At 44.5% G+C, this 27,863-nt stretch overlaps 1 protein-coding gene across 1 annotated transcript; it reads left to right on the top strand.

Annotated features, from left to right (window-relative positions):
- The first annotated feature begins 93 nt into the window (after positions 1–93).
- On the top strand, positions 94–20,873 carry LOC148829906 (ubiquitin-conjugating enzyme E2 N). The gene is made up of 4 exons (XM_088922648.1): positions 94–189; positions 17,843–18,089; positions 18,501–18,641; positions 19,638–20,873. Exons 1-4 carry the CDS (start codon positions 103–105, stop codon positions 19,682–19,684), a joined length of 522 nt encoding a protein of 173 aa, XP_088778774.1. The 5' UTR covers positions 94–102; the 3' UTR covers positions 19,685–20,873.
- Positions 20,874–27,863: the final 6,990 nt, after the last annotated feature.

The following is a 27,863-nucleotide window of genomic DNA, read 5'->3' as shown; positions in this document are numbered from 1 at the left end:
TAGCCGCTCAGCCCCCGGAAAACTACATTACCCGGCATGCATGCGGGGAGGCAGCGCTGGCATTCACCGGAAGAGCCGTGCGACTGCGCCCTAGCGCCGTGAATGCAAGTGAGAGGAGAAGCAGCGAGAGAGTCAGAGCTGAAACCGCATTACGACAAGATGGCAGGTCTGCCCCGCAGGATCATCAAGGTAAGCCGCTGCAGCTTTCTGCACTAAACCGTAGCGTCCTGGCAGCTCTCTTGCCCCAAGGGGGGGACGGGAAAATAGTGAGCAAGCGGCTCAAGTAGTCTTGTAATGTGAGTATTTTCCCCGGCTACTTCCGCTTATTCTCTGCTCCAAGCCCGAGTGCCCGACTGAGGCTGGGTTAAAAATACCTCCTCCCTGGTTAAAGATGGCGGAGAATCGGGGGCCCTTGTCGTCTTACGAAGGACTGTTGGCGGTTTAAAATGAGCAGAACCGGGTTTTTTTTTTCTCGCAGCAGCAGATCAAACCCCCCCCCCCTCCCTCACCCCCCGCCCCCCGCTCCCCGAGCCGTGCAGGCAAGCGCCATGTGTAGGCCATCTGAAAATGTCATCGAGAGCTGCCGTGGAAAAGGAGAGGAGAGGAGGGGGGGGGTGACTTGAGCAGCCGTTTAGCAATCGGGCGTGGAGGGGTATTTGATCTGATCGCGCCCCGAGATGTTTGCCAGCCGCTCCCGGCGGGGTCGTGTTTGCGATCGGGAGGGAGGGAGGGAGGGATGGAGGCGGAAGAGGGGGGGACAGATCGGCGCTCGGGTCCCGCTTCTCCTCCAGGGCCAAGGCCTCGGTCATGGGCGGGATCTCGCCGCGCAGGGCCCATAGAAATGAATGAGATGGGAGAAGCGAGTTTTCGGAGAGGAGGGCAGGGCGGGGGATGTAGCCGGGCACGGGTCAGCACGCCGCGGCTGCCGGTGCCGGGAGGACGTTTCGCCCGGGCCTTGCCGATCCGAGCTGCTTCGTGACGGATCTTTATCGCCGCGGCCTTTTGTTGGAGCCTCTGCCGTGACGCTTGTGGCGAAAAAAAAGTGGGAGGGGGGGTGTAAATGACGCTAGCGCCTACCCGAATCGGGTCTGGTGCCGCATCAGGATGGTTTAGCTAGTGGGTAGTGGGTGCAGCGCGCTGGAGAAGCGTCTAAAAATGCCCCTCTAGCGACGTGAATTTCAGCGCCCTGTAGAGCACTCCTACGTTTCATCTGGTAAAAAGGCGTGGGTGTTAAAAAAAAAAACGCAGCAGGACCCCCATAGCTGCCGGGGAACGTTTTTTTTAATTCCTCAAGGAGGGTGTTCAGCTCGCCTCGGCCCGTCCAGGCGGTCTGGTCGCTGGTAGCAAATTAATCCGGGGCTTTCGGACCTGTTGTTGGAAGAAGGCAGCTCCTTTTAATCATGGCTGCGAGTAATTCGTTTTCTTTTTCGGATTTAAAAGCCCTTCACATGCGCATAAAGCACTGAACTCTGTAGCTGTAGAAGAAATTCTAATGCGTGCGGTCTCTTCATAGGTGCTAGCAGGTGATCATGGGTTTCATCTAAAATCTTCCATCATAACACAATTCCAGGAAGTGAAGCAGCAAATGCAGTTCAGTTTCTCTCTCGTTGTAAGTAGTTCATTTTCCCCAACGGTGCCATTATGCTTAACAATGTAAAACCTGGATTTTTTTTGTATACTATGCAGCTCTTGTGCAATTGGTATTCTGCTACAGCATCGAAGAGTGCTCTGTGAAAAGCTGGTTGTGTTGGCAGATTTGTAAGCAATGCATTTGCTTATTGAGGCACGTAGTGATTGTTTTTTTAGGTCTCGCAGAGTGAGGAGGTGTGGTTTTGTTGACTTAGCCCTTGTAGATGGCATCGGTTGTCTCTTCCTGTGTAGAATGGAATACGTGTACAGAAAACCTAACTCCTTTACAATTTACTTCACTTTGAGTTCCATTTATCCCACTGCGTTATCTGATACAGGGTCACACGGAAGCCAGAACCATCTCCCAGAGTAAATTAAGGGAAATGGTGTTTCTTAGATCCTGAGTTGCATGACTTTCTGTGCTGTTCTGCTGAAGGGAATGAAACTTGCGGATCTGACAGTCACACAATGTGTGCTTGCTGGTTAGAGCCAATTCACAGTGGAACTAACTGAATATCACCGTAAGACCATTTCATTACAGAAAGCCTTGAGGTATAGTTTTGGATTAAAGGGAGTTAAATTCAGGAAAGGTAAAAAATCCCATCTAGGTAATGTTTACCCCCTTAAATGCTTAATTTTAACTTGCATTTAGAAACCACAGAAGGTTCTGGATTTTATATTGAATTAGAATAGAAAATCTGAGACACGGCTTGAAATCTGTTACTGTGGTGTGTGAATCACTGCCTCTTTGTGTTGAAAATGACTGGTGTACAACAGTTAATCACTGCAGTGCTCTTTAGTGCAGAGAGGGCTTACAGATTCTTGTGCAATGCGTTTCGTGAAATGTGTTGGCTGATCATGAAGTACAGGATTTTACTGTGCAACATCCCTGCTTGGCGTGAGACGCTGTTACTCGTTGGGATCTTTAATTTGATTCCTAAATAACTCCAAAAAAGGTGTGAGACCAGGTGCATTGGGAGGCAGGTAGAATGATTCTACAGCATCATAGTGAGGGAGTGTCCCTAAGCATGAGATTTTTGAAAGTTGTTTAAAGTATTTTATGGGGTTTTTTTTGGGAACAATTTCTACATATTTTTGTGATGTCCGCCCACCCGATTTGCAATTGACAGTTGTGTTTTCAAGTCTCAGCTTACAGCTATGAGCCTTGCAACCATACCCAAGAATGAGGAAATGCTGCCAGACTCCCACAGCCCACCTGCTTTCAAGCTGTTCATATTTTAACACCTCGCAGGCTATGCAGCCTCGTTCAGGAAGTTCAGCGTCGATTGGAGGAGAGGTGCACCCCTCTGTGACATCACCCCCAACCTGCAGGTGCCCAGGAGGTTCGCAGAGGTCACTTTGAGCCGAGAGAGTCCTGGCCTGACTAACTCCCACCATATCTCTGGCACCTCTTGGCCAGTTTAGCACTGGGCTAGTGACATGGCCCAGGTTGGAACAAGTGGCGCTCGGATTGTAGCATCCTGCCTGCACTCAGAGAGTGGTTGAGTCACTCTGCAGGCTAAAACTGAAATGGGGAAGCACGTGAACAGTTCTAATGTGCACTGGCAGTCCAAAAGTCTGCCGAGATCTTAACATTTCTGACTACTCCCTAACGTAATGAAAACACTGAGCAGAACTGACTGTGATCAGCCCTCTTAAAACAAAACTATACCCTCTGCGATGTAATGTTGGAATTGTCATTTTCAGTTTTTCTCAAGCAATCCAGCTTCTCTTTGTAAGAGGAGTGTAAGAACCTTGTTGAAGAGGCAGGTGAAGACTTGAATGCAGGGGCTTGCATCTGAAAAGAAGAAGTAAAGGGCAATCATCAACACCCAGAATGAGCACAAATTAGTCGAAGGGATTAGTCAAAAGAGCAAGAACATGAGAAAGGTTTCAAAGGAGAGGAGGCCCAGTGGCCTATGTAGTCTGTTTGGTAGTTAGTAGATAATTGACACAAGCATCTCATCCACCTGTTAATTGAAAGAAACCAGGTATTGGCTTCAACAACATGACTGGGGAGCTTGTTCCAGACTCCTGCAACCCTTTGTGTAAAGTAGGGCCCCTTGTTCTCCATTTTAAACGCACTGTAGGTTCCACAGGTGTGTGTAGAAGAGATGGAGAGAGTTCACATAGTGTTGCTCAGAGAGTTTGTGAGAAGAAAGTATAGAATTGTTTTCAATATGTATTTGTAATTGGGTAAAAGGGAGGTGATGATTGTATAGGATTCAAAATAAGTGTTTTGTTCTTCAGTATAAAGCAGAATCCTCAATAAGGCAACTTTAGTTTCTTTTTTTAGAATTAATGACTCAATTTAAATGGGGGGGGGGGGGGGGATTTTCTGAATATTGATGCTCAAACCTCACTGACAAACACTAACATTTGATAATAGTGGAAATATTTTTTTGCAAAAGGGTTTACCGTTGTACGGTGCCTTGAAATGCATTTCCTGTGCACATCCTTTAGAGACATTTCCCTTTTTAAAAAAAACAAATTGCCCTTATCGTTTAGTAGAATTTCAAAGTGCTTTATCTCGCATAATTGGTGCAGAGTGTCACTTTTTCTTTGCCCTTTGAGTTTAAAGAATTTTTCACTGTTGTCATCAAAATCGGCTAACAGCAGTGCTGAGCACAGGAAAAGCAAGACCCCAGTGTGGTGCAGCTGTCTTCCCAAGCATAAATTGAAGCTGCTTTTTTTTAAAAAAAAGATACGTGCTTTGTTTTTCTTGTCGGTTACCGTTACGTTCAGGAAACAGAAATGTGGAGAGCACTTCCACCAGCATATCTGTGAGGTTCAGTGGAACAAGTCCGTGATTAAAATGATGGCACATAACTAACCATGAGTGTTTGTTTCTGATTTACAAGTTGATTTAAGTGCCCTTCATGAAGCTCTGCATTTCCCGATGCTCTCATGAAACGCATCTTTGCACCACTGGTAGTTCTGAAAGCTTTGTCCAGTTCAGTTGAGACAGATCTTACACTGTAATACGTTTGAGCTGGAGCTTGTGTATTTTCATCCATGATGTCGATAGGCTTTGGATGCTGCAGGGATTGTTTGAGGTTTAAAAAGGCTGTGGATGACATTTCCATGCTTTTTAAGAAACAGCCTGCCTCTGTACTTTCTCTGGCTCCTTGAAAGTAATGTTCCGATGAGATCCTCATGTCAGTTGGCTACCAACTACCATACAACCCCTGTGTGCTGAGTGGACTCTAGATTTCAGGCTTTGTTTATACGTTTGTTAATGCAAAGATAGTATTATCACATTATATGTGGGGAAACAGGCAGGCACTTTGCAGGGCCTGAATTTCCCTGTCCAGGGGCACTGGAGCTCTTGCAGAGGTGGCTGCAGGGAGTTTTATGGTCTCTCAGTGTGGTAAACCATTGCAGTCAGACACTGACAGGCATTGCTTGTCACACAGGCCAGAGAGTCTGTTCAAAGAAGGTGCGGTTACATACAGGTGTGCCACAGCGTGTGCACATTCGTTGCATCGTTATGTAAGGAACTAATTTTTGTAAGTAAGTAACTTTTGCATATGAAGGTAACTGGGAATGTGTATATATACATACAGTTGCGTGAATATTCATAAGAACACTACATGTATCCATCCACTTTCTAACCACTTTATCCAGTTTAGGGTTGTGGGGGAGCTTGAGACTGTCCCAGCAAGCTGTGGGTGCAAGACTGGGTACACCCAAGATGAAATGCCAGTCCATCACAGGGCACACACAGACACTCGCATCAATTGCCAGTTTCCCTTAGAAGCCAATAAACCTACCAGTATGTCTTTGGACTGTGGGAGGAAAGCAGAGCACCAAACTGAAACCCACACAAACGCATGGAGAACATGCAAACTCCACCCTGCAGGTTGTGAATGCCTCAAATGGTCCGGCCACCAATGGGTAGCTTTGGCACAAAGGCATTCTCTTACAAAGAAGCGGATTGTGTTTGTTCCTTTCTGTGCCTTCTCTTCATCGTCACCAAGTTTGATAATTCCCCAGGTTGGATCGCCTTATCACCTGCGCCTCAACAACCCCCTCACTAGGGAGGTGATCTTCTGCTTTTGGAAAGGGTCTGAATTATTTGAGTGGTTCACAGCCAGCCATGCATGATCAATCAATCGTCATGACAGCCAAAACTTTAATCAATATCCCAAATCCATACACTTTATTATTCTAAAAACCATGCATGCAGAAGTAGCAGTGCTTCCTTTTGATGCTCAACAAATAAAAGTGCTTTTTGGGCATGCTGTCTGCTAAACTGTACCTTCTTGTGGTTCCCTGCTACCTTCACCGTTGACTACTGTTCTTTCTGGAGCTGTGATGCTTAGACTAGCACCAGATCATCTCGGGCCAGTTCTACGTCTTCTCATCCATATGCGATCTCGGTTAACTAGTCAAGCCCTTCAGTGATGTAATAGCTTGCTGTTTTAGGACTTGGGTTTCCTCTTTTTCATCTGCCAAGATGTTTCAGGTTTGACGACTTGGAAAATATCACGGCTTTGTTTGAAATGACGGTTTCATAATTGAAGGGATGTTCCAATGCATCGAGTCTTTGGTTCAAGCGAAGGCTGTGATTGGAAGGAAATTGGTGACACCATCCTTGGCATGGGGAGGTTCTGCGTTCTCCATGGGCAGCGCAGTCCAATCATCTGCCACAATAAAGGCATTGGCAAATTTCTAAAATTTGCAAAAATTATTCTTGTTATACCCACCACATGTGCCAATCGCCAGTTGTTTTTCAGTCCTTTATCCAGGGTTCTGATTGTTTTTGAGGATGATTGCTGGCACAGAAAGCCATTTTTGCTTCTTTGGTCTCTCTCAGCCTTATACAGGACCTGTGTTGTGGGCTGTCATGTGCTCCAGACAAAATAGCAGTGAAACTGCGGCAATAAAAAAAGTCCTTAGCATGCGGTTTTAAATCAGAAAAGCATGCTGGATGTAAACGGTAGTTCTTCCCTCAAGTAAAAATGCTCGTAGGGTATTAGATTAAGGAAGTGTTGCTTTGCTATTTCATTGCAGCATTCTGCTTAGCAGGAAAGTAATTGCTATGAAAATTGTAATTTGGAGACCATGGAAGGTTACAGATGAGAGGAGGTTGTCAACCCATCTGATTTGTTTGGTAGTTGATAGTTTACTGACCTAAGGATCTCATCCCAGTGTTTCTTAAAAGAAACCAGGGTATCAATTTCACCAAAGCTGGGTAGCTTGTTCCATACTCCCACAACCCTTTGGGTAAAGAATAAAATTGTCTCCTCTTCTCGGTTTTAATTGCGTTTCCACACAGTTTCTGCCTGTGTCCTGTGGAATATGCAGGGTTGACCTTGTCAGTGTCTATGAGAATTTGAAATATTTGTCATGCTCTCTCCGTTCAAGGCTGAAATAGTTCAGGCTCTCCGTGCTCAGTGTATGACATGACTTCCTGTTCTTTCATACAACGTGGCTATTGATTTTTGCACACTACTTTAAATGAGGCCTTACTAATGCATTATGTTTGCATAACATTCATTGGTTTACATTCTTTATATCCTAGCATTTTATGTGGCTTTTAATTGCTTTCCCATGTTGTCTAGAAAATGTAAATGAAGTGTCTACATAAACATCTCAGTCTTGTTCATTTCCCATATTGTATTTATAGTTTGTTTTTACTACCTGAATGCAAAACTCCGCACTTATCTACATTAAACAATCTTCCAGGTGTTTTTCTGACACTGGAAGGTCATACATTTTAAATAATATATTGCATCATCAATTTAATCTGAAACCTTTTGAATTTCATTTGCTGAACCATCTACTTTGGTGTCGGCTGCAGACGTGGCTAGGCTACTATTCTGGAATCTAGACCATCGATATAAAGAGATCCTAGTAACGGATCCCTGTAATCCTCCACCATTTACATCACCCTATTTTGTGTCTCCACCCACTTAATAAGGACCCTTTGTTTTCTATTTAAGAACCACTTCTCAATTGAAAAATGTCTAACCTTCCGCCTGCAGTTTGAGAATGAATCGTTTGAGGAGCTTTATCAATGGGCAGCACAGTGACAGTGGTTAGCATTTATGCCTTTCTGTGCTGAGGCCCTGGGTCCGATTCCTGGGGTGTTATCTGCATGGAGTTTGTATGTTCTCACTGAATTTGTGTGCCTTGCGATGGACTGGTGTCCAGGCTGTATCCCACTTTGTGCCAATTGCTTGCCGAGTTCATCTCTCTCTGTATTGGATGAAGCTCTTTGAAAATAGTTGGATGTAACTTTATCAGAAATTTTCCCAAAAATCCTAATACTCAATATTGTATGCCTTGGGTGTGTCCTTTACTGTTCTTGCCTGTTCAAAGAAGTATAGTGCATTCATTAGGCAGGATCTCCCTTTTCTGAATCTACGCTGTTTCCTGGGATGTTTCCCACTAAGTGGTCCTCTAGATCTTGTTTCCAGTAGTCTTTCTAGACCAGAATTTCCATTAACTGTTGTGTCATGCAGCTGGAAAATGAACTGAACTCAAGGTAGCAGCAAAGTGCAGGTTTTGGGTAATCTCTTTGTGTGGGACTGGTTTTCCCAATACTTCACTGTCGTGCCGAGGTCTTGCCTCGAAACCCCCTTTCCTGCGCTGCCGATGTGACGCCGTGCCCGATCCTTTCTTTTTTAAGTAGGAACAAGAAGATTGAAAGTGGGCTGAGGCCTTGTTTGACAAGGGGATTTCACATGCGACAGCTGTTCAGCCTTTCCAGAACTGTCTCGCTTAGAGCTGGCAAAGAGAAAGAACTTGAGTGGCAACCGAGTGAAGTGAACCGCACACACCTATCAAAATAGCAGAGAAAACCACTTTATCAAACATAAATAGCTTTTGTTGCTAAGATATCTAGACACTGGGTAGTGACTTTTTTATTTCAAGAGCAGTGTAGCATGTAGCCTGTCCTCGCTATTAGCCAGAGCAAAGTATCTTAAGTTTGTCTTCTTTCCAAGGTTGAAGAAAACGCTTGTCAGGCATTTAAAAAGCTTGTGGACAAAGGGTTCCGACACAACTGCAGTAGACAAAGGACAGGACAGTTCCTGCAGGTCCCGTCGATATAAGCCATGGATATAAGCCTACAGTCTTGTGTGGTGTCTTACAGAGCTCTGAATGGATGAGTTAGCCGACAGGGGTGCGATGATAGGCCAATTGTTGTAGTGATTGCACATCTAATATTGTCTGTTCTGTTGTGTGAGGCATTGAAATGCTTCAATATTGAATCAAAATGGCACCTGTTTAAAACACTTTCTCAGTATAAAAAACATTAATATGTTCATATGAATTTGGTATAGAGTCTCCTGTCTTAATCCTGGATGGCCCGTGTGTCTGTAGGTTTTTAGTCGAGCTTGGCTTTCAACGACGAAATTCTGCTTTTTAATAATAATTCATAATTGCTTAAACTTATATTGCACTTTTCTGGACACTCCACTCAAAGTGCTTTACAGGTAATGGGGATCCACCACCACCAGTATGCAGCCCCCACCTGGATGATGCGACGGCAGCCAGAGTGCACCCACTCCCCATACACCAGCTCTCAGTGGGGAGGAGAGCAGAGTGATGAAGTCAGTTCAGAGATGGGGGTTATTAGGAGGCCATGATTGGTAAGGGCCAATGGGAAATTTGTTCAGGACGCTGGGGTAACACCCCTACTCTTTTTGAGAGACCCCCTGGGATTTTAAATGATCACAGAGAGTCAGGGCTTCAGTTTTACGTCTGATCCGAAGGGCAGTGCCTTTTTACAGTAAAGTGTCCCCGTCACTATACTGGGGTATTGGAATCCACACAGTCTGCGGGGTGAGTGCCCCCTGCTGGCACCACTGACACCTTTTCCAGTAGTAACTTTAGTTTTTCCAGGAGGCCTCCCATCCAGGTACTGACCAGGCAGACACCTGCTGAGCTCCAGCGGTTTGCCAGCTGTGAGCTGCAGCGTGATAAAGCTGCTGGCGATTTTGGGCTTTAATCAGCCCAATTCAACAGCTTCTTTCAGTGTTTCAGGCCCTGCTGTCTGAAGAAAAGAGGCAGTAAATCTGCAGACATACTGCCCCTCTGAGGCGAGGAGAGTACCTCCCTGACCTGCGCCTCTCAGCTTTACCTTTCTGGTCCTCCTCCTGCAGCAGCACTTCAGAACGGATGGCCGTCTGAAACATGAAGCTTTCAGGACAGGGCTGTGGTCATATCACGTCTGCTGTAAAGGTTCTTGTTCAGTCTATTATCATTTGTCTCTCTCGCTTTTTCGAGAACTCTTTCCACGGATTTGTAATTCACTCTTCTCTATTCCTGTAACCTCCGTCTGTCGCATTACCACGTATGATTCCAACAAAACTCTTCCGGGAAAGCCTAGTGTAGTCCATTCCTCGAGGAGCTGAAGCAGTTTTCATGTGAGGTACGGTATCGGTAACGCAAGCCTGACTTCCTAAAGAGGAAGAAAAACTTAACAGAAATGCTTTCAGAATGGTTTTATTCAAAATAAGGCTTGTAATGACCTCTTGCAATGGGGGGGTGATATAGAATTTCCAGGGCCTTGCAAAAGTGTTCAGACTCTTCCTGTGGTGTCCTATCTTGTGAAATGACAAAATGACACACACTTTTTTAATCTTGATGTTCTATTCAAAGCGTGAACTCCCAAACTGAAGACTTCTAAGGGTTAAATGTTCAAGTGTCAGCGGAAACTACAGAGAAAAAATGGAAATATCTCGATTGCATAAGCATTCAGCCCTGTGAACCGGAGTACCTCACATCTTTTTGGATATGTCTACCAACTGGCTTAGTGCAGTTCTTGCTCAGGTAGTTCCTTGGGGGGTTGCTAATGGAAAGCTGTTTACAAGTCAGGACTTTCACGGCTCCGCTCAAGGACATTAACTTCGATTCCGGTGTAGCTTTGGCCTTGTACTTCTTATCATCGTCCTGCTGGAATGTGAATTTTCGCCCCAGTTAGAAGTCTTTTGCTCTAGTATTTGCCAGTTCTTTCCTCTGTTTTTGTTTCCTTTGATCCTAACCAGCTGAGGAGAAGCATGCCCATAGCATGATGCTGCCACCACCATGGTTGTCTGTAGGGGTGGTGTTGACTGGCACAGACCTGGCAGAGAGCAACTCCGGGTATTTAGACAAAAACGTCCCAGTTTTGTTTCTTCTGATCACAGCACCTTTTACCACAGTTTTGAAGAATCACTCAGGTGTTTTGCTACAAAGTCCATGCAGGATGGGAGATGGGTTTTCCACTATCTCATACAGCCAGATTTGTGGGTGGGCTAGGATATTGTTAACTGATCTATTTTTTTTCTCCCATCTCAACCATTGAACTGAAAGAGCCACATTTCACCTGTTTCCTCCTGGCCCAGTTGTTCAGTTTGGAGGGACAGTGTCTGGGCAGTGTATTTATTCACTCTTACTGCACACTGAAAGAGGTCACAACTAGTTATGTGGCTTGTTAAGGTCATTTTGTGCACCTAAATTAGTTTTGCCAAAGCATGGTCTTGCAGCTATTTCTATTTTACTTTCATACGAAAATTTGGCCAAATTTCCCATTGACCCTTATCAGTCATGGCCTCCTAATAATCCCCATCTGTGAATTGGCTTCATTACTCTGCTCTCCTCCCCACTGATAGCTGGTGTGTGGGGAGTGTTCTGGCACAGTATGGCTGCTGTGGCATCATCCAGGTGGGGCTGCACACTAGTGGTGGTGGAGGGGAGTCCCCATTACCTGTAAAGCACTTTTGAGTGGAGTGTCCAAAAAAGCGCTATATAAGTGTAAGCAATTATTATTATTATTAAAGCAGTTACACTTTCTGCAGACACCACACAGATGCTTCTCCTGTGCTCGTGTAGAATCACTCCCACCTCGTCTCACCCCAAGCTTCTCTCTCCCTGTCTGTGTGTCTCATGGAGAGCAAGCTGGGGTATGCGAAAAGACTAATTCCTAATGCAAGAAATTGTATATGGCCAATAAAGTGATCTTATCTTATCACCTCTCCAGCAGTCTGAACCTATAGAATACAGGTCACTTTTTCATTTAGCCTTTACCAGCCTGTAGCCGAATCTCAGTAGATCTGAGTGGTTAGTCAAGGCTGTGCCTGGTCAGCACTGGGCAGAGACCTCCAAGAGCAATCATGTGCTGCTGCAGCTGGTATTGTTGGACCAGTAGGTGGCGATCTTTCCTCCGGATGACAAATTTTCAATTGTTGCCCCAGGATGGTGCACTAGCAGGGACATTGTGCTATTGGTGGTGTGATTATGGTTGTCTGTGTGATTATACCTCCCCTTGTAAGAAGACCTTAATGTTTTTGTTTTCCTAAATACTCCATCTTGTAACGTTCAGTTGTGTGTGACCTTCTTGTAACCATCAGCCTCAATTTCTTGTCACCATTGAGCATGAGATGAATCATTCCTGAGCAGAGGAGATTCACAATCTTGAAGAGATTTCATTTCCTTTAAAACGATCTTTGCATGATTATCTTTTAGAGCTGACACTTTATCTGGTTGCTCTTTCTGTGGCAGCAGTTTCACTGACAGGGGTGGTAGTTCCTTGCTGAGGTACTACACTGCGCATATCCTGAGATTTCACGGCTGGCACTGGAACGCTGGGTTTTTAAAAGAAGAGCAACTTCTAAAGTTATTTCTTAAATTTCTGCAGTGGTTGCCTGAAACCTCTTTGTAATGTAGACTGAACGCATTGAGCAGGAGGTAGGAGCTGAAGTCTTTTCCCCACATTCTGCTTGTTTGTCAGTTAATAAAGGCGTGCTCTTTGTGACTTGTTTGGTATGTTCTCACATTTCTCACAGTGTGTAACTCGGGTTTTGTGCAGATGCCGTAAGTGGCTTTGTTGCAGTACATAGAAGCAGTGTTTCAGATCTAACTGTGCAGAGTTCCTTCCTGTTTCACAGCGTTGAAGCTGCTTGAATTCAGGAACAAATTACAGATAGCGGCGTGCCCATGTTTATTTATATCTTCTTCATCGATGACACATGGGGGCATCGCCCTTCAGCATAGCTGAAGTGATGTGTTCTTCAAACACATTTATCATCAGGACCATATTCAACAGGTGACAATGAGGAGAATTCCTCGGTGTTTACAGGACGGTGTTCAAAATGGGGTTTTGATCCGTCTCTTAAAAGGCCAAAAGGGTGAAATATAGACACTTGACATAAGAGGTAATTGGCAGTTATTGGATTTGGTTGCTCTGGGTCTTCAAATTCTAAATTACCCTCTTGGCCGACTCTTTGCTCCAGGGCAGTTTTCAAGCCAAGTGTGACAACGAGGAACTCATATCGGGTCAGTTTCAGGTCAAGTCTCATTAAGGACGTAGACACAAATGAGAAAATTATGTGTGCGCAAATATGCACTTATTCTTTTTTGATCCTTTCATCAAGGCTGTGACCTGAATGAAAAGAAAAGCTGAAAAGCTTATTGCTCTAAACTATTTTATAGACAGTGATTTCATATTCATTCTATGCAAATAGGTGTCGAACACATGTAACACGTGTAATGCCATGAGGAGAAACTCCATGTAGAGTTATAGCATACATTTCAGAAAAGAGTATCCTTTTTTCTTCTTACCTTCCTAACTCTCAGATATCCTGTATATCTGATGGGTATCTGTAAGGCAGGATGATGGGTAGCACTGATTTATGTATTTTACCCATTTTTCTCAAATGTTCTTGCTCTCTGTGTGTGAGCGTCTAGCAGCGACATTAAGTAATGAAGCGTATCTCTCCCCTGGCTTGTGCTCTGTACAAAACTGCAAGCTCCTGCTGGACAAAAGGTCACCTAAGGGTCTAGTATCCACTGTGTGTGCGGCTGTTCCCATTCCAGAAGACTTTAATCCTCCCAGGAGCGTGGAGCTGGAGCGTTCTTGAGACTGCTCGAGTCTGTTTGCCAGGGCGCTGGCTTGCTGTCAGAGCAGTGGGTTTAATTCAGCCGCTTCACGGTACCCAGACTAAACCTGACGCCCGAATCTTTTCATCCTGTTTCAGACCAGCACTGAGGTTTTTTCCCCCCACAGACGCTTCTCACCGGGAGACAGCAGGGTGGTTGCGACTGTATTTAAATTTGGTACAGCCTAATCTAGCGTTGAAGTCGTTCAAGTAGGTAACTGTGTCAGCATGCGTAGGCTGCAGAGAAACAGGTAAGGGGTTTATTCCATGCTGAAAAGAAAGGAAATGCAACGTTTTGGCTGTGGAGCCTTCTTCAGATGTGTCTTTTTCTCACACCTGCAGAAAGCTCCACAGCCGAAACGTTTCCTTTCTTTTCAGCATGGAATAAACCCTTTACCTGTTCCTTTTCTAATTTAGTGTTGTCCTGTAGAAGGTTACAAACGAGAGGAGGCTCTTTGTCTCATCCCGTCTGCTTTTATTGGTTGCTAGTAGCTAATTCATCAGATGATCTCATCCAGCTGTTTCTAGAAATAAGCCAAGGTGTCAGCTTCATCAACATAGCCAGCTCTTAAAATGATTAGTCTGAAGAACACCTAGTGTCTGGAGGTATTCCCTGGTAGTAACACCTTGAAACTGGTGGTATGTTTGCTGGCATACTAAAGTTTGCAATCTAAACACTTCAGTATTGATATCATGAGGTGTCACAAATGTGTTGCATATTCTGTTTGAATGCAAGGCTACCAGCCTGCATTGTTTACGGATTGCAGTTTTCATTGAGATGTCTTTGGACATCTTATGTAGCTTCCTATTTAACAGCACAGTGCTCTTATCTTTGAATCGTGTTCCAGGCAGAAATTAAAAATTAAAATTGAGGGAAAAAGTACAAATAAAATCCATATTTGTAAATGTTTTCGGAAGACAGCATTGATGTATTTTGCATGTTGCAGCGTACTCAGTTCCTCTCAGCTGGCACCCACACAGGAGCACCCACACGGGCGATGAGTGGTGCTTCACCAGCTGCAGCTTTTGCAAAAATCAAATGTCCAGAGCTTTAACGTTGTCAGGTGATGCGTAGTTTGCTCCCAATGGCCTAAGACTCCTTGCTGAGCTGCTGCTGTCTGGGACTGAAGAGTTCCAGAACTTCCTGCAGGGGGATATTGCTGAGCAGGACAAACTTGAAGAGCAGGTTTGGCTTCCACAGATGTGTCAAAAGCCAGTCTTCAAATTGTTGTTCTGATTAAACATTTAACCAGTTACACCCCTATCGTTTACACCAGCAAGTACCACAGCTATTGTAGAATACACCCTCAGCTTTTAGCAGACATTGTCTTCTAGTGTATTTAATAGTAGCAAATGTGTATTACTGGTATGTCCTCATACTCACTCATTCCATTAAGTTTTGTTACAAGAAAGGATAATTAAATTTATACTTGTGCTATGTAAGAAGAGGAATGACATATTAAACTTGGGTAAATGGTAGACCTGTGTCTTAGTATAAAACTTCTATTATAAATTCCTAGAACTTTATCATGGAGAGACGTGTTTTGGTCGTTGCTTAGATTATTAAACTGCAATCTTATCCACAGAAAACACTCATGAGTTTGTATGAAAAACGTCTGCTTTAATGTTTTTTTTAATCAAAATAAGTCGCTGGACTAGATGGTGAGATTTTGAAAAGAATGTGGAAGCAGACCTTCTAGAGTGCTGAGGGATAAATGGATCGTTTAGGTTCTGTGTTGAAGAGTTACCTGCAGGCAGTGTGCTGATAAGAGAGGCTTTCTGTCCTGTGTGTCTGTTTTTTGTGTGGGTTGGAACATCACTTAGATAAGGCCTGCTACTCGCAAGTAAGTATATTTGGAAATTCAAGATGGAGTCGCTAAACATTATGCCACATGAACTCCTTCCCATTCTGAAGATGCAGATGCTGATGTAGTAGGATTTCATCATCTGCTTTTTATTTTTAAAATGGATGCTTGGTGATTCCTGCTTCAGCTTTACCTCAAGTGTGGAATGGGATTAGTGAGGATGTTTCTTTGAGCTCGCGATTGCGATGTAAAGCACCCGGGGTCACAGCTGTCCTCATGGGGGCGCTGTGGAGTAGCCTAGTTCCACCCACGGCACCTGGTCACGCCTCCTCCGCCAGTCAGTCGGGCTGGTTGCTGTGGAAACGCAGTCGGACAGGAAGCACACTTCACCTGTGAATACTCACCTCGTTCCCTCTCTGGTGAAGCAGACCGCTTAACGTCTGAACAAGCTCGGGGCTTCACGTTGAGCTTGAACTCCGAGACTCTGAAGTCACCAGAGTTTCTGAGTTTCTAGTTCCCCGTCTTGCACTCCGTTTGGGTTTTTTCACCCTGTTTTGTTTAGGCTGTTTCTTGGACCTCCCCTTTGCGCTACAAGCTTTCCTGCCTAGTCTCGACCTCGGCTTGTGGATTTCCCTCTGTGCTTTTGCTCTGTGTCACTCGGCTTTAAACCCCATCTGAGGCGACCGCGTTCCGTCTGTTTGTTACTCCTGCCTGGTGTTGAGCAACCTACCCTAGGGTTCGTCTTATAACCCACAGGCCGCTATTACAGTTCTAACCTTAAACCGCAATCATTACACCCTGTCCCCTGTGTCTATTCGCATCCTCCATAGAGCTGACCCAGACCTCATGCACTGTACAAATCAATATAAATGGGACAGATAACAAAAGCGCGTGATGGAAAGTGAGTGTGACAGTATGGAGTTGAAAAAAGGAATATTATGAAAAGCAACATGAGGACTGAAAAGAACTTTGAGTCCTTTAAAAAAAAAAGGGAACACAAGTTCTTTTTAAAGGACTTAAGAACCGAAAAAGGTACTTTGAGTCCTTTTCATCTGCAGGGGGTGTGATGGTCAGGGAGAGGAGTGGCTTTTGACCGGAACCCCCCAGAATGTTCTGGAAGCCTTGGAATCTCTAGGTGTTCTAGAACGCCTCTCGGGCTGCGCTGGGCCTGTCGCCCCAAGTACGTGGGAACCCCGGATAAGGAGGAAGGGGGTATGGACTCTAACGATGCGACACGTGTTGCGGGTTCAAACCCACTGCTGTTGCAGCACTGAGCAGTGTTCTCCACTCGGCTTTCTCGGATAAGTTCCACAAGAGGGTACTCTCTGGGGGGGGGGTGCAGTGGTTGGCATTGCTGCTTCCGGACCTGTGCTGCTGTCTGTGTGGAGTTTGTATGTTCTGCTTGGGTCTCCTCACGGAATGTGTGGGTAGGTTACTTGGTTTCTGAGAAAATTGTCTGGTTGGCGTGTCTTTGTCTGCCCGGCCGCCCTGAGTAGACTGGCGCCCTGTCCAGGGTCTACCCTGATTTGTGCCCGTTGCTTGTTGGGATAGGTTCTGGCTCCCCCGCGACCCTGAATTGGATGAAGCGGTTACAAAATGGCTTAGGTGGGCACTTTCTTGGGTGTCGCTGTAAATGGGGAGCCCACTCATCATCTGGTAGCTCCATTGTGGAGTAGCGTCAAGTCTGGTTGTGCGTGAGCAGAAACAGCTGACCAGTTTTAATTTCGCATGCCGGAGTCTTGAAGAGTAGGAAGCCAGGAGGCTGTATGGACGCCCGAGTTCAGTCGGGCTTTGATTTGCATCATCGTCCCCTGGCCCCTTCTGTAAGGGATATGCATGAAAAGTTACGTAATTCAGTGCTTTTTGATCACAGAAGGTGCGCAAAAATGGATCTATTCTTAGAAAGCTTTTGAATGGTTAATGGTCACCGATGTCGTGGAGCTGATGGCTGTAGCGCTTTATTAATAAAGCGAATCTGGCTTTCCGTCAGACTAAATTGAAAGCTGAAGCTCTTTCCAGAGTGGGGTGCGTGAGCGCTGAGGAGGATCTGAAAAGCAGCGAGGAGGGTGGGCCTTGTGGCCGGAGGCCTGGAGCATCACAAGGGAAATTTCCGAGAAGGAATCACGACAGCAGTCCTGTTTAATAGGTCTTGCAGGCATGCTAGGTGCAAAAAATGAACAGACCTGCTCCTGCATCTTAAAGCAGGTGGATGCATAAAGGAGGAATTCCTAAGAAGTCTCAGGTGTTTGCCTCGCTAATCTACATTTTGTAATTTCGGGCTTTGTGTGGAAATCTCATCTTCTTTCGAAATGTGGCCCCAAAGCCAGGCTGTCAGGTGTTAGGAATGCTTACAGTCGGGTTATTGGTAAACTGCTGGTCATTTGTTAAGGCTTCTGCGTGTGGGGAAAATCAACTTAATACCCAAATAATTGATTGTTCCGGGAAGTGGCTTGCTTTGGGAGGGGCGGTGTCTCGGGTTTCTCTGAGGCTGGGCTCGGCGTGTTCAAAAGACCACCTCTCTCCTCTCTGCCCCTCCAGGAGACGCAGCGCTTACTGGCAGAGCCCGTTCCCGGGATCAAGGCGGAGCCGGACGAAGGCAACGCCCGCTATTTCCATGTGGTCATCGCGGGTCCACAGGATTCCCCCTTTGAGGGAGGGACTTTTAAACTTGAACTTTTCCTTCCGGAAGAATATCCTATGGCTGCTCCTAAAGTTCGATTCATGACCAAAATATATCACCCTAATGTAGACAAGCTGGGAAGAATATGTCTAGATATTTTGAAAGGTAAGTGGCCTTTTTTTTTGCTCTCCTAGGCCTGTAAGTGAGCAGTAGAAACAGCTAGTCTACGATTAAACATTTAGCAGTTTCGTGATGTGTGCGGCCTGTGGGGCACCATTATTAAAAGGCAGCAGGTTTAATGAGATTTATTTGCCTTGTTGTTTGAGTACATCGTTATTAATCAAGCGGGGAAAGAGCTCAAGGTAAACTTGTAAACCCACTTTTTTGTGTGATTGTAACTTTCGGCCCGTGATTATCTCGTCACCAGACTGCAGATTACATTATAAATAGATGTTAGATTTAGGTATCAATGGATTTTTTTGGGTGAAAGGGCTACACGATCGTTTGATTCATTGATTCCCGGCGCGAGTTCTTGTCGTAATTCAGTGTCTGATATCTAGTTTATTTGTGGTCTAGATAAGTGGTCTCCAGCCTTGCAGATTCGCACAGTTCTGCTATCAATCCAGGCATTATTAAGCGCTCCTAACCCCGATGATCCACTAGCAAATGACGTTGCAGAGCAGTGGAAGACCAACGAAGCTCAAGCCATAGAAACAGGTGAGTTTTTTTTCCCCCCCCCCCATTTGGTAGCAGTCCATGTGTGAAACATATAAACATATAGGATGAAGTGTAAGGTATCTTTATTTAGTATTACCACCATGTAGTCAGATCTCTCCAGATCTGAGTAGCTAAGCAAGGCTGGGTCTGGTCAGCACTGGGACCTCTAAGGACCACCAGGTTGCTGCTGTAAGAAGTATTTGTAGACCAGTAGGAGGTGCCCTTCCCTCTGTAACAGTTTCCAAAACCACTGCCAGATACGGTAGGGTAAACGGGCACTGTAATAATAATAATTGCTTACACTTATATAGCGCTTTTCTGGACACTCCACTCAAAGTGCTTTACAGGTAATGGGGACTCCCCTCCACCACCACCAATGTGCAGCATCCACCTGGATGATGTGACGGCAGCCATAGTGCGCCAGAACGCTCCCCACACATCAGCTATCAGTGGGGAGGAGAGCCGAGTGATGAATTACACTATTAGCGATAGTAAAGTTATTAACCCTCGTGTCCAGAACTAAATTTCCCTCTGGGTTTGAACAATCTGACCTCCCTGCGAATTCCCCCTTAATTCATCTGTTGAAAACCAATCTCTGGAATGACATGCTGAATTAGTGGGCTGCCTACAAAGAGTGTCACCCGGGTAGGGGCTGAAGTTCAGTTCTTGATGAAGTAGATCCCCTCGTTCACGTGAAGCACTTTAGGATGGAACGTGCTATAGGCATGAAACATCAACACATTTTTTGTTCAGCTGTAGTATTTTTAATAATTCAGGAAAGCCTGCTAGGTCTTTTGCGTGTTTTTTTCCCTAAGTGTCTGCCTCATCAGTTTGATTCTGATGTATTAGCTCATTGCAGTTAGAAATCGCTCCAGATCACATTTTCCCAATGAGCTCTCCGGAGCTCCACCTCCTCAGTCCTTCTGATCAGAGTAGCGTCTGTGTTGACTGTTCTCATATCGGGTTTTTTTTTTTGTTCTCCTTTTTGTTTTTCAGCCCGGACATGGACTAGGCTTTATGCCGGAAACAACATCGAAGTCTAATCGGAAGTCGCGTTATGACACACAACTCCTCTCCTGTTCTGCCAAGACCTCTTCCTCCTTCGTTTGCATCGAAAGGACAACAGTCTTAGAAAAAAAATAAATGACAGATTTAAAAAAAAAAGAGCAAAAGCCAGACAACTTCAGTCCATTGGTGATTTAAATGCACATTTAGCCAATATTCGTCTTGTCCTGGTTCGCTGTTATTATGCATGAGCAGAGGCGCTGAAACCTCTCACATGGCTTTCCCTATTCGTTTCTGAAGCAGTGGCCTGCCTCTGCTTTGATTTGCATATACCTGGCATTGTTGGGCTGTACTGCAGTTCGACTGGGCAGGTTTAGCTGCGGGGGACAGTATGTTTATTTTTCTTTCCCTTTTGGCTTTTTTTGTTCTCTCCTTCTTTTCCCTTCGTTCTCGTGATGACGCTAATGGTTGATTAACGCAGCTGATTAGAACAACTTAGAATGTGCCCTTTAGCCAGGTCTGGCTCACCCTTTAGATGCTGTAGGAAAAAAAAAAAGAAATGAAAAGCTTGGCTTTTTTTTAAACATCCGACTTTAAAAAATTGTTACACGACAAAAATGAATTAAGCCACCACCACCGCTCTCACTAATAACATTGTGACTGCTGTCAAGTGTAGACCCTAATATAGGCTTGTGACTTTTTGTATGGCTTGTCTGGGGATAAAAAAAGACATTCTGTAAATCTTACGTTTTAGTAAAATATTTTTTTGTTATTCTATTTGGTCTTAGTATTTTATTTTGATGTGTTGATTTCAACTTTTACATGTCTTTGCCATACAATTGGGTTCTGAAGGTTATAGAGTCTCTGTTGTTTTCTTTTAAAGATCATGTTCCATATTTGTAATGCATTAAAAAGGCTCATTTAGTGCTCCTCTACTGCAAGCATTTCTTTATTTCCCACAGTTCCTGATCTGAAACTGTCAGTTTTAACTAGGAAGTTGGAGAAGCCGCGAAAAAATGTGACGGGTGTTGCATTTGAACTCCCCACGTGTCAGAACAGCTCATCAGGATTGGTACTAGGTTAAAGGCTGTACGAAATTAACGAGTTGTAAATTCGTTCTTTATATACAAACAGGAGAAAGCTTTCCTACTGTTAAAATGCTCTGAAAACATCACCCCACCTACATATTTTTGTTCTTTCTGTAAATAAAATCTGTTGATTAATAAAGAGACAGTTATCTATGTCTTCTTGGATCCACAGTAAACTTGCTTACAGCCAAAAGTGTTGAACTTGGAATCACTGATGAGTGAAGGGTTACATCTGGAAAATAATGAAACCTAAGTTTGACAACAGCTCATTGTAACGAAGATGGTATTCCTGGTTCTAGTTCTCTTAAGAGAAGATCACTTTATTGGCCAGATACAATTTCTTGCATGAGGAATTTGTCTTTTCGCAGACCCCAGCTTGCTCTCCATGAGACACACAGACAGGGAGAGAAGCTTGGGGTCAGAGTGCAGGGCCAGCCATTTATACGGCGCCTCTGGAGCAGTTGGGGTTAAGGGCCTTGCTCGGGGGCCCAATGGAGTAGGATTCCTCTGCCGGCCGCGGGATACGAACCTGCAACCTTCCAGCCACAGGCATGGAGCCACCGGTGTGCCCCCAATTAATTATTTTTCCATCAATTTTCTTACCTTCTTTATCCGATTGAGGGTCATGGGGGAGCCAGAGCCTATCCCAGTATGGGACACCAGTCCATCACAGGACACACCCGGACACACCAGCGCTAATTGTCCAAAAGCCCCAGCAAACGTGGAAGAACATACAAACTCCATGGAGCTAGCACCACCAGGACCCCACTGTGCCACCCCTGTTAGCTTTTGTACATCTTAAATTCAGATTTATGACCTGGTAATGACTGGCCTTAATTCTATCCAGCCACATGATTGAAGCCGATACCCTTCTTTTAAGAAAAAAGATCCTTGGATCCAACTAGCTACTTATTACCAAATGGTTTCTTGTTTGTAACCGTTACATTCTTAATGTGGGTAACTTGACTTGCAGTTAAAAATGGAAGGCAGGAAGATTGAGGCTGTAGTGTGTCATTTGTCATGTCTGGACTGTCCTGGTTCAAGATTGTTTTTGTGATTTGGATATTCCAGGCTTTCCTGATGGGCTTTCCATTTTAGTTCCCTGACAGATCTTGGGTCAAGTCCTCATCTCAACACGTCGCCTTACCTGGGCATATGTTTTCACGACTGATGCAAATCTCCAAAATTCAGCTTTAAAGCCTTAGCTAGTAGGTGAAAACTTGAGTTTGTTTTGTGGTGGGGGGGCAGCTGTGCACAGTACTTTGTCAGTTTCCTATCTCACTTGGCGTGAGAGGTGTCAGCAGAGGCGTTCCCCATCGTTGTGTTGTGTTGTGCCACCCTAGAGGAGTTTCCCTGGCAGGTTGGACCTGGTTCCCTAGTGCTCCACAGCTGAGGATGTGATCTAGGCTCAGTCCCAAGCCCCCCGGCCGAACTGCGCCATCTGGAGTAGCTTAACGAGCCGCTGCCTACAGCAAGCAGCTGTAAGAGGTGTGGGGGCAGCTCACGGGTGAGTTTAAGCAGCCTGCAGCAAGACCTTTCTCTATTGTCGTGTAGAAGAGGTTAGAGGGGAAGTGTCTGGAACAGAAAGGGAATTCATCTGGCAGATTGCGTGTCTGCTTTGGTGTGCCGCACCTTGAATACCTTCCTCCCAAGATCTTCCTGATTGATGCAAATGGGGAACTCTCCCCTTTCACCTCCAAGTGCTGCCGTAGAAATGATTTGTTTTAACTCCGGGTTGTCTGTGTTGCAGTTTCACGGGAGGTAATATGTTTGGGCCACGTTCATTGATTTGCTAGGACCAAAATGCAGGGCCTACTGGTTCCTGTTGACATTCAAAATCAAAATCATTGACATTGTAATGAAACAGGAGAGGTTGCGAAAGAGCAGGGCCCATGTGGCGTGTGAAGCTTGTTTGATCTTTGCACGAATGGTTTGAATACGTCCATTCGGATATGTTTTTTTGTAAGAATTTAGGACGTTGGCAATGACTGGGAAGCTTTTTCCAGACTCCCTCAACCCTTGTGGTAAACAAGTGCCTCATGTTCTCAGTTTTCCATACACTTTGTGTGTGTGTACTGTGGGGGAAAATGGAATATTGGAGACGGCAGGGCAATAAAGTTTCTGTTATTTGGGTGACATTTTCAGGAAATAGGAAAAACCCCTTAAAATATCCCTGGACTGCACCGATGTATCCAGCTGCATGTTTATTAGTTATTATTAATTGTCAAACAAAACATCTTTCTGCCACTGTCACAAGACTGCAATGAAGCTCGCATTCAAGTAAAATATAAACTGTAAAGTTTTTAATGCTAAATTGATATTAAAATTATTGATTTGCTGCGTTTTTAATTGGAAAATCCTTCATCTGCTTTACATGAGGAATTTTATGTGCGTTTCAGTTTCTCGGTCTCTGTGGGGGGGGGAAGCAGTGAAGAGAAGTGAAAACCTTAAACCCTAGTTGGGCTTGAAGTAAATGATACGGCAGAACTCTTTCCTTGGAATTAGCCTTTTCAGAAAATTGTCTCCTAATTCCCGGCATTGTGCAATTCAGCTGAAGCCTCATCTATATTTGAGGATTCTCATTAAGGTAAGAAGCCTCTAATCAGAAAAGAGAAGCTGGCACACTTGCCAGCAGAGTGAGTGAAATTTCAGCTGCTGCAAAGTGGATGCAGACTTTCAGGGAAACTGATCTTGCCAAAGGCACCTTTGAAGACGGGGGGGGGGGGGGGGGGGGAGTCTTGTACTGTGCATCTTTCTCTGCGAAGAAGAGTGGAAACCAACACCCTCAGGTCATAATACAGTGCAGAGGTGAGAATCTCAGACCTGGTTAGGTTGAAGAATACTATTAAAAATGCAGATAACACCACTGCTGTGACATCTGGGCTCAACCAATGGCCTTACTGCCGAAGAACAATTTTTATTGCGTTTCAAAATGGCAGGGAAGCAAGGGCAACAGGAATGTTCAATTGATAAATTTGGAAAGTAGGAAAACGTCTTAGATTTCAGTTTTTAAAATCTTTTGAACAGTTGATCCCTATTTTTTTTTAATCTGTTCCTAGGTCTCTCGGAGATTGATCATTACATGCACATTGAGACTGTTCAAGGCAATTGTGGCAACTGTGGTAACGTGTTTGTCATCCACTTCAGTGGGTGGACTCATACAGTAAGGGCAGCATGGCCATCAACATGTCGACTCATGATTCACAGATCTGCGCACAGAGGTTATGACAGGCATGAGTCAGTGTTCTATAGCACACAAGGCAATTGTTTTCTAGTTCTTTTTGCAGACTTTGCTAGTGTGTATAAATTTCACAAACATAGATCCAGCTAGGGTAAAGACCCTATTAAAAAATAGACCAGGACTGATTGTCAATCACTCTGGCAGAACATGAGTAAGAAATACAGAGGTAGATCTGCATCTTCTTAAGTACGACATCTCCCAGAACAGTAAAGAGTACAGCTGACCTTCAGGCAGCAGCTCCCAACTGTGCTTTCTTGTGACCTTAAATCACGTTAGGAGCAGCCTGGACTTGAAAGCTGCATTCATAAAGCATATTTGATGCTAGAGTTGCTTCTGCAAAGTCCTTATCTGCTTTATGGCCAGTCAGAAAATGTATTCATCTGGGCTTCAGAGAGGAGCAAAAGGAGATTGTCAGTGGGTGGCAACATTAAGAGTGCAGAGTCAAGGTGTCTCCTAAAAGAGACAGACCTGAATAGTGGATTACAGTACATGAGAACTTTTGCACAAGAAAATTCAAGCCATAAAGGGTTAAATCAACCTCTTGGCGCAATCAGAAGGGAACATTCAATGAAAGCCCCTTAAGAATTGGGGATTGGAAGTTTGTTCTGGAGTTTCCTATGTGCAGGGTTTGCATTAACTTCACGTGTTTGTCTGGGTTTTCCAGGTTTCCTCCCACAGTCCAAGGATATGCCGGACTGGTTAATTGGTACAATTTGTGCCTTGTGTGTATGTGTGCCCTGTGAGGTCCATGGGTGGATCCCTCAATCGGGAAAAAAAAAGCCTACAGGACTAATCACTTTATTGGCCATATACAATTTCTTGTATTAGGAATTTGTCTTTTCGCAGACCCCAGCTTGCTCTCCATGAGACACACACACAGGGAGAGAAGCTTAGGGTCAGAGCGCAGGGTCAGCCGTTTATACGGCGCCCCTGGAGCAGCTGGGGTTAAGGGCCTTGCTCAGGGGCCCAACGGAGTAGGATTCCTCTGCCAGCTGCGGAATACGAACTGGCAACCTTCCAGCTCCAGGCGCAGATCCTGAGCCACAGTGCCATCACTCTGCCCAGTGTCAGTGACACAGTGCCATCAGGCTTGGGTACCTTTACTGGAGGCGATTTGGATTCTCATTGGTTTGTCAGGTTAGGTTTGGTGGCATAGATTCTATACCAAAAATAGTTTTTTTTACTATGATGGCTACGTTGAAGACTTGGACAGGCGTGTTTAATTCACATTTCACCATGCAGATGTATTTAAAGGTTTTCCTCCAGGTGCTCTGGTTTCCCCCCCCCCCACCCCACAGTCCAAAGGCATACTGGGAGGTTAATAGGCTTCTGGGCAATCTGGCCCTGGTGTGAATGTGTGTGTCTGTGATGAACAGGTATCCTGCCCAGGGCTTATCCTGCCTTGCGCCTGTTGCTTGCTGGGATAGGATCCAGCTCCCCCGAGGCCTTCTACTCGATAAACTGGTTAGGAAATGGCTGGATAATAGGAAAAAGTAGAGTAGATTAATCAAGCTTAATCTGGAGAGGATCCACAGCTGGGACCGGTGTCTTCCTTTCAGTGTGAAATTAACCCATTGTTCTTTTCCACCACTCATGCTGGTTCAGCTCTCCACTTGAACCTCTGTAGCGTCTGTTTGCCTGCAGTACCCACGCCTGACCACTGGGTAGCACCTTTTCCATACACATTTACTTCATACTCCAGTGGAATTTGTAAGTAAACACCAAAGGCCCAAAGTAGGCAGAAAGTAAAAGAAAGCTATACTTTTCATGCTGGAATTAACTTCTGTTTGTTCCTCTGAAACTCTCACCTCCAATGCTCAAGTGCAAGGTCTTTGACCTGTATGTAAAAATACCTGTGATTACCTTTATGCATTCATTGTCTGCAAAATGAAGTATTTTAGCAGATGGTTCGACTGACAGTTACCTTTATTTTCCATGTACTTTTTGTGACCGTCATCAGCATTTAAACTCAAGAGCATTAGACTATATAAAGGGCACAAATGAGGAGGCCATTTAAATATTCAGAAACCTCCAGAATCCAGATGTTTCTTGAAGGATGCCAGGGTATCGGCTTTATTTTTTACCTGTGATTTAAACCGGAATTTTTTGGGGGGGAAGGTATTTTTTTATACAAGGTATCCTTGTGTCATTAGAATAAGAAACCTTCCTTGCAGTTACAGTATATAATATTGTTCATCCTAAGGGATGCTAAAGGACTTTACATCTGGGAGGGACCCTCTACATCTGCTGATGAAGAGCACCACTCTTACATTGGTAAATAAAAGGTTTACTAGGTAAGAATCGATGGGGAAAAAAAAATCAAATACTTTGCACCAACCAGTCTATTTAGTTTCCAACTCAACAAATTGGCAGTCAGTTTGGCTATTTCTTAAAAATTCATAAAGGTTCCCGCACTGAGGATTCATGAAAATTCATGTGCCGCAACTTTTATTTAGTTAGAGCATTGAGGATTTCATCACTCCATGACAACATTGTTTTTCAGACAAAGAGGAACTGCCTTCTTATTGAAGTGAAACGGCTCTTTTAGAAATTACTTCAGACTGGATTTTCAACAGTCATGATGAATCACAAACAGTTCGCAAAGTCCACAAGGACCTATTACACGTGTTCCATTCCCACCTGTTTATATATCAGCACTTACATGTTCGTATACTACTTAATAGCAAGTAAATGCTGCTGAAGCCAATGACTACATTCTCAGCGGGCTGAACACTGTATTTCAGACTCATTTTGAACAAGTATAATTGCTGTCGGACAACAGGACAAGTAAAGGAATTCTAACTGTATTCCCAGCAGTGGCCCAATCTTTCCTGATGCTTAAATCTCAGAAGCTAAGCAAGACTGGGATGAAAGCTTTACCAAATCAATCAATATTCTTCTCATACAGCCCCTTTCAATGCAGAGCATTCTCAAAGCACTTTCAGCCTCTTGGGAAGTGTCATTTCTTGCTGCAAAAGGTATGAGTGGGCCTGTGGGGTTCCTCCCCTTTGCACCAGTTTCCAGACTAATCCCCTGTATGATGAAGGGGGGACACTATGAGCAGGAGGTGCCATCATTTGAATGAGGCAATATACCAAGGTTCTGACGTCTTGGTTATTAATGATCCCAGGACATTGATGGTGACAAAGGTCTAAACCACTGGGTTCCAGGGTAATACCCACTCCAGACTTGTTCAGTTTGGACTCCTACATTTCTCACTTCTTTGCTTGAAGTGCATCTTAAGGATGAAGTGGGTCCCTTCCTTTATGCTATGGACTTTAGTGTCTCATTTGGAGTGAAAAGTGCTGTATAAAAACTAGAAGTTTATTACAGGAAAACATGATCAAATTCATTTGGAACATGGAACACAAGAAGAACTTATGCTTTATTCTGGGAGTGTCATTTTTGGGAATGCTAGTTAATGAATAGTATTTGATCGTTATCCACGCTGTTGACTATTTTTTCTTAATAAAGAAAAATAAACTCTTGTGACAGACTAGTTCTTTGTGCATTTCTAAAATCAGGTCTGGCTCACAAAACGCATTAATTTGAATAGCACTGATTCTAATTATATTGAGATCTGACTATATAAGAATTTGTCAGCAATCGTATCATGCTTTTCTTCTAAAACATCCTAATTTAAAACGATTTACAGCATTGTCAAGACTCCCCCAGTCTGGACTTTCTAGGTCCATGCAGAAGTGATTTTTTAAAAATAATAATTAAAACACTTACACTTAAATAGCGCTTTTCTGGACACTTCACTCAGAGCGCTTTACAGGTAATGCGGATCCCCTCCTCCACCACCACCAGTGTGCAGCCCCACCTAGATGATGGTCCAGTACACTCCCCACACACCAGCTCTCAGTGGGGAGGAGACAGAGTGAT

The sequence above is a fragment of the Atractosteus spatula genome, chromosome 8 (genome assembly GCF_055471065.1).
Source record: "Atractosteus spatula isolate fAtrSpa1 chromosome 8, fAtrSpa1.hap1, whole genome shotgun sequence".
Classification (NCBI taxonomy): Eukaryota; Metazoa; Chordata; class Actinopteri; order Semionotiformes; family Lepisosteidae; genus Atractosteus; species Atractosteus spatula.
Note: the sequence above shows the minus strand (reverse complement) of the source record. Positions and strands in the feature narration are given on the sequence as shown.

What these genes read in the sequence shown, in the direction of transcription:
- LOC148829906 (XM_088922648.1), top strand. Translation starts at nt 103, where the DNA reads ATGCAAGTGAGAGGAGAAGCAGCGAGAGAGTCAGAGCTGAAACCGCAT. An exon ending in TGCCCCGCAGGATCATCAAG is followed by an intron (nt 190 to 17,842) that starts GTAAGCCGCTGC and finishes CTGCCCCTCCAG; the next exon opens with GAGACGCAGCGCTTACTGGC. An exon ending in ATGTCTAGATATTTTGAAAG is followed by an intron (nt 18,090 to 18,500) that starts GTAAGTGGCCTT and finishes TTTGTGGTCTAG; the next exon opens with ATAAGTGGTCTCCAGCCTTG.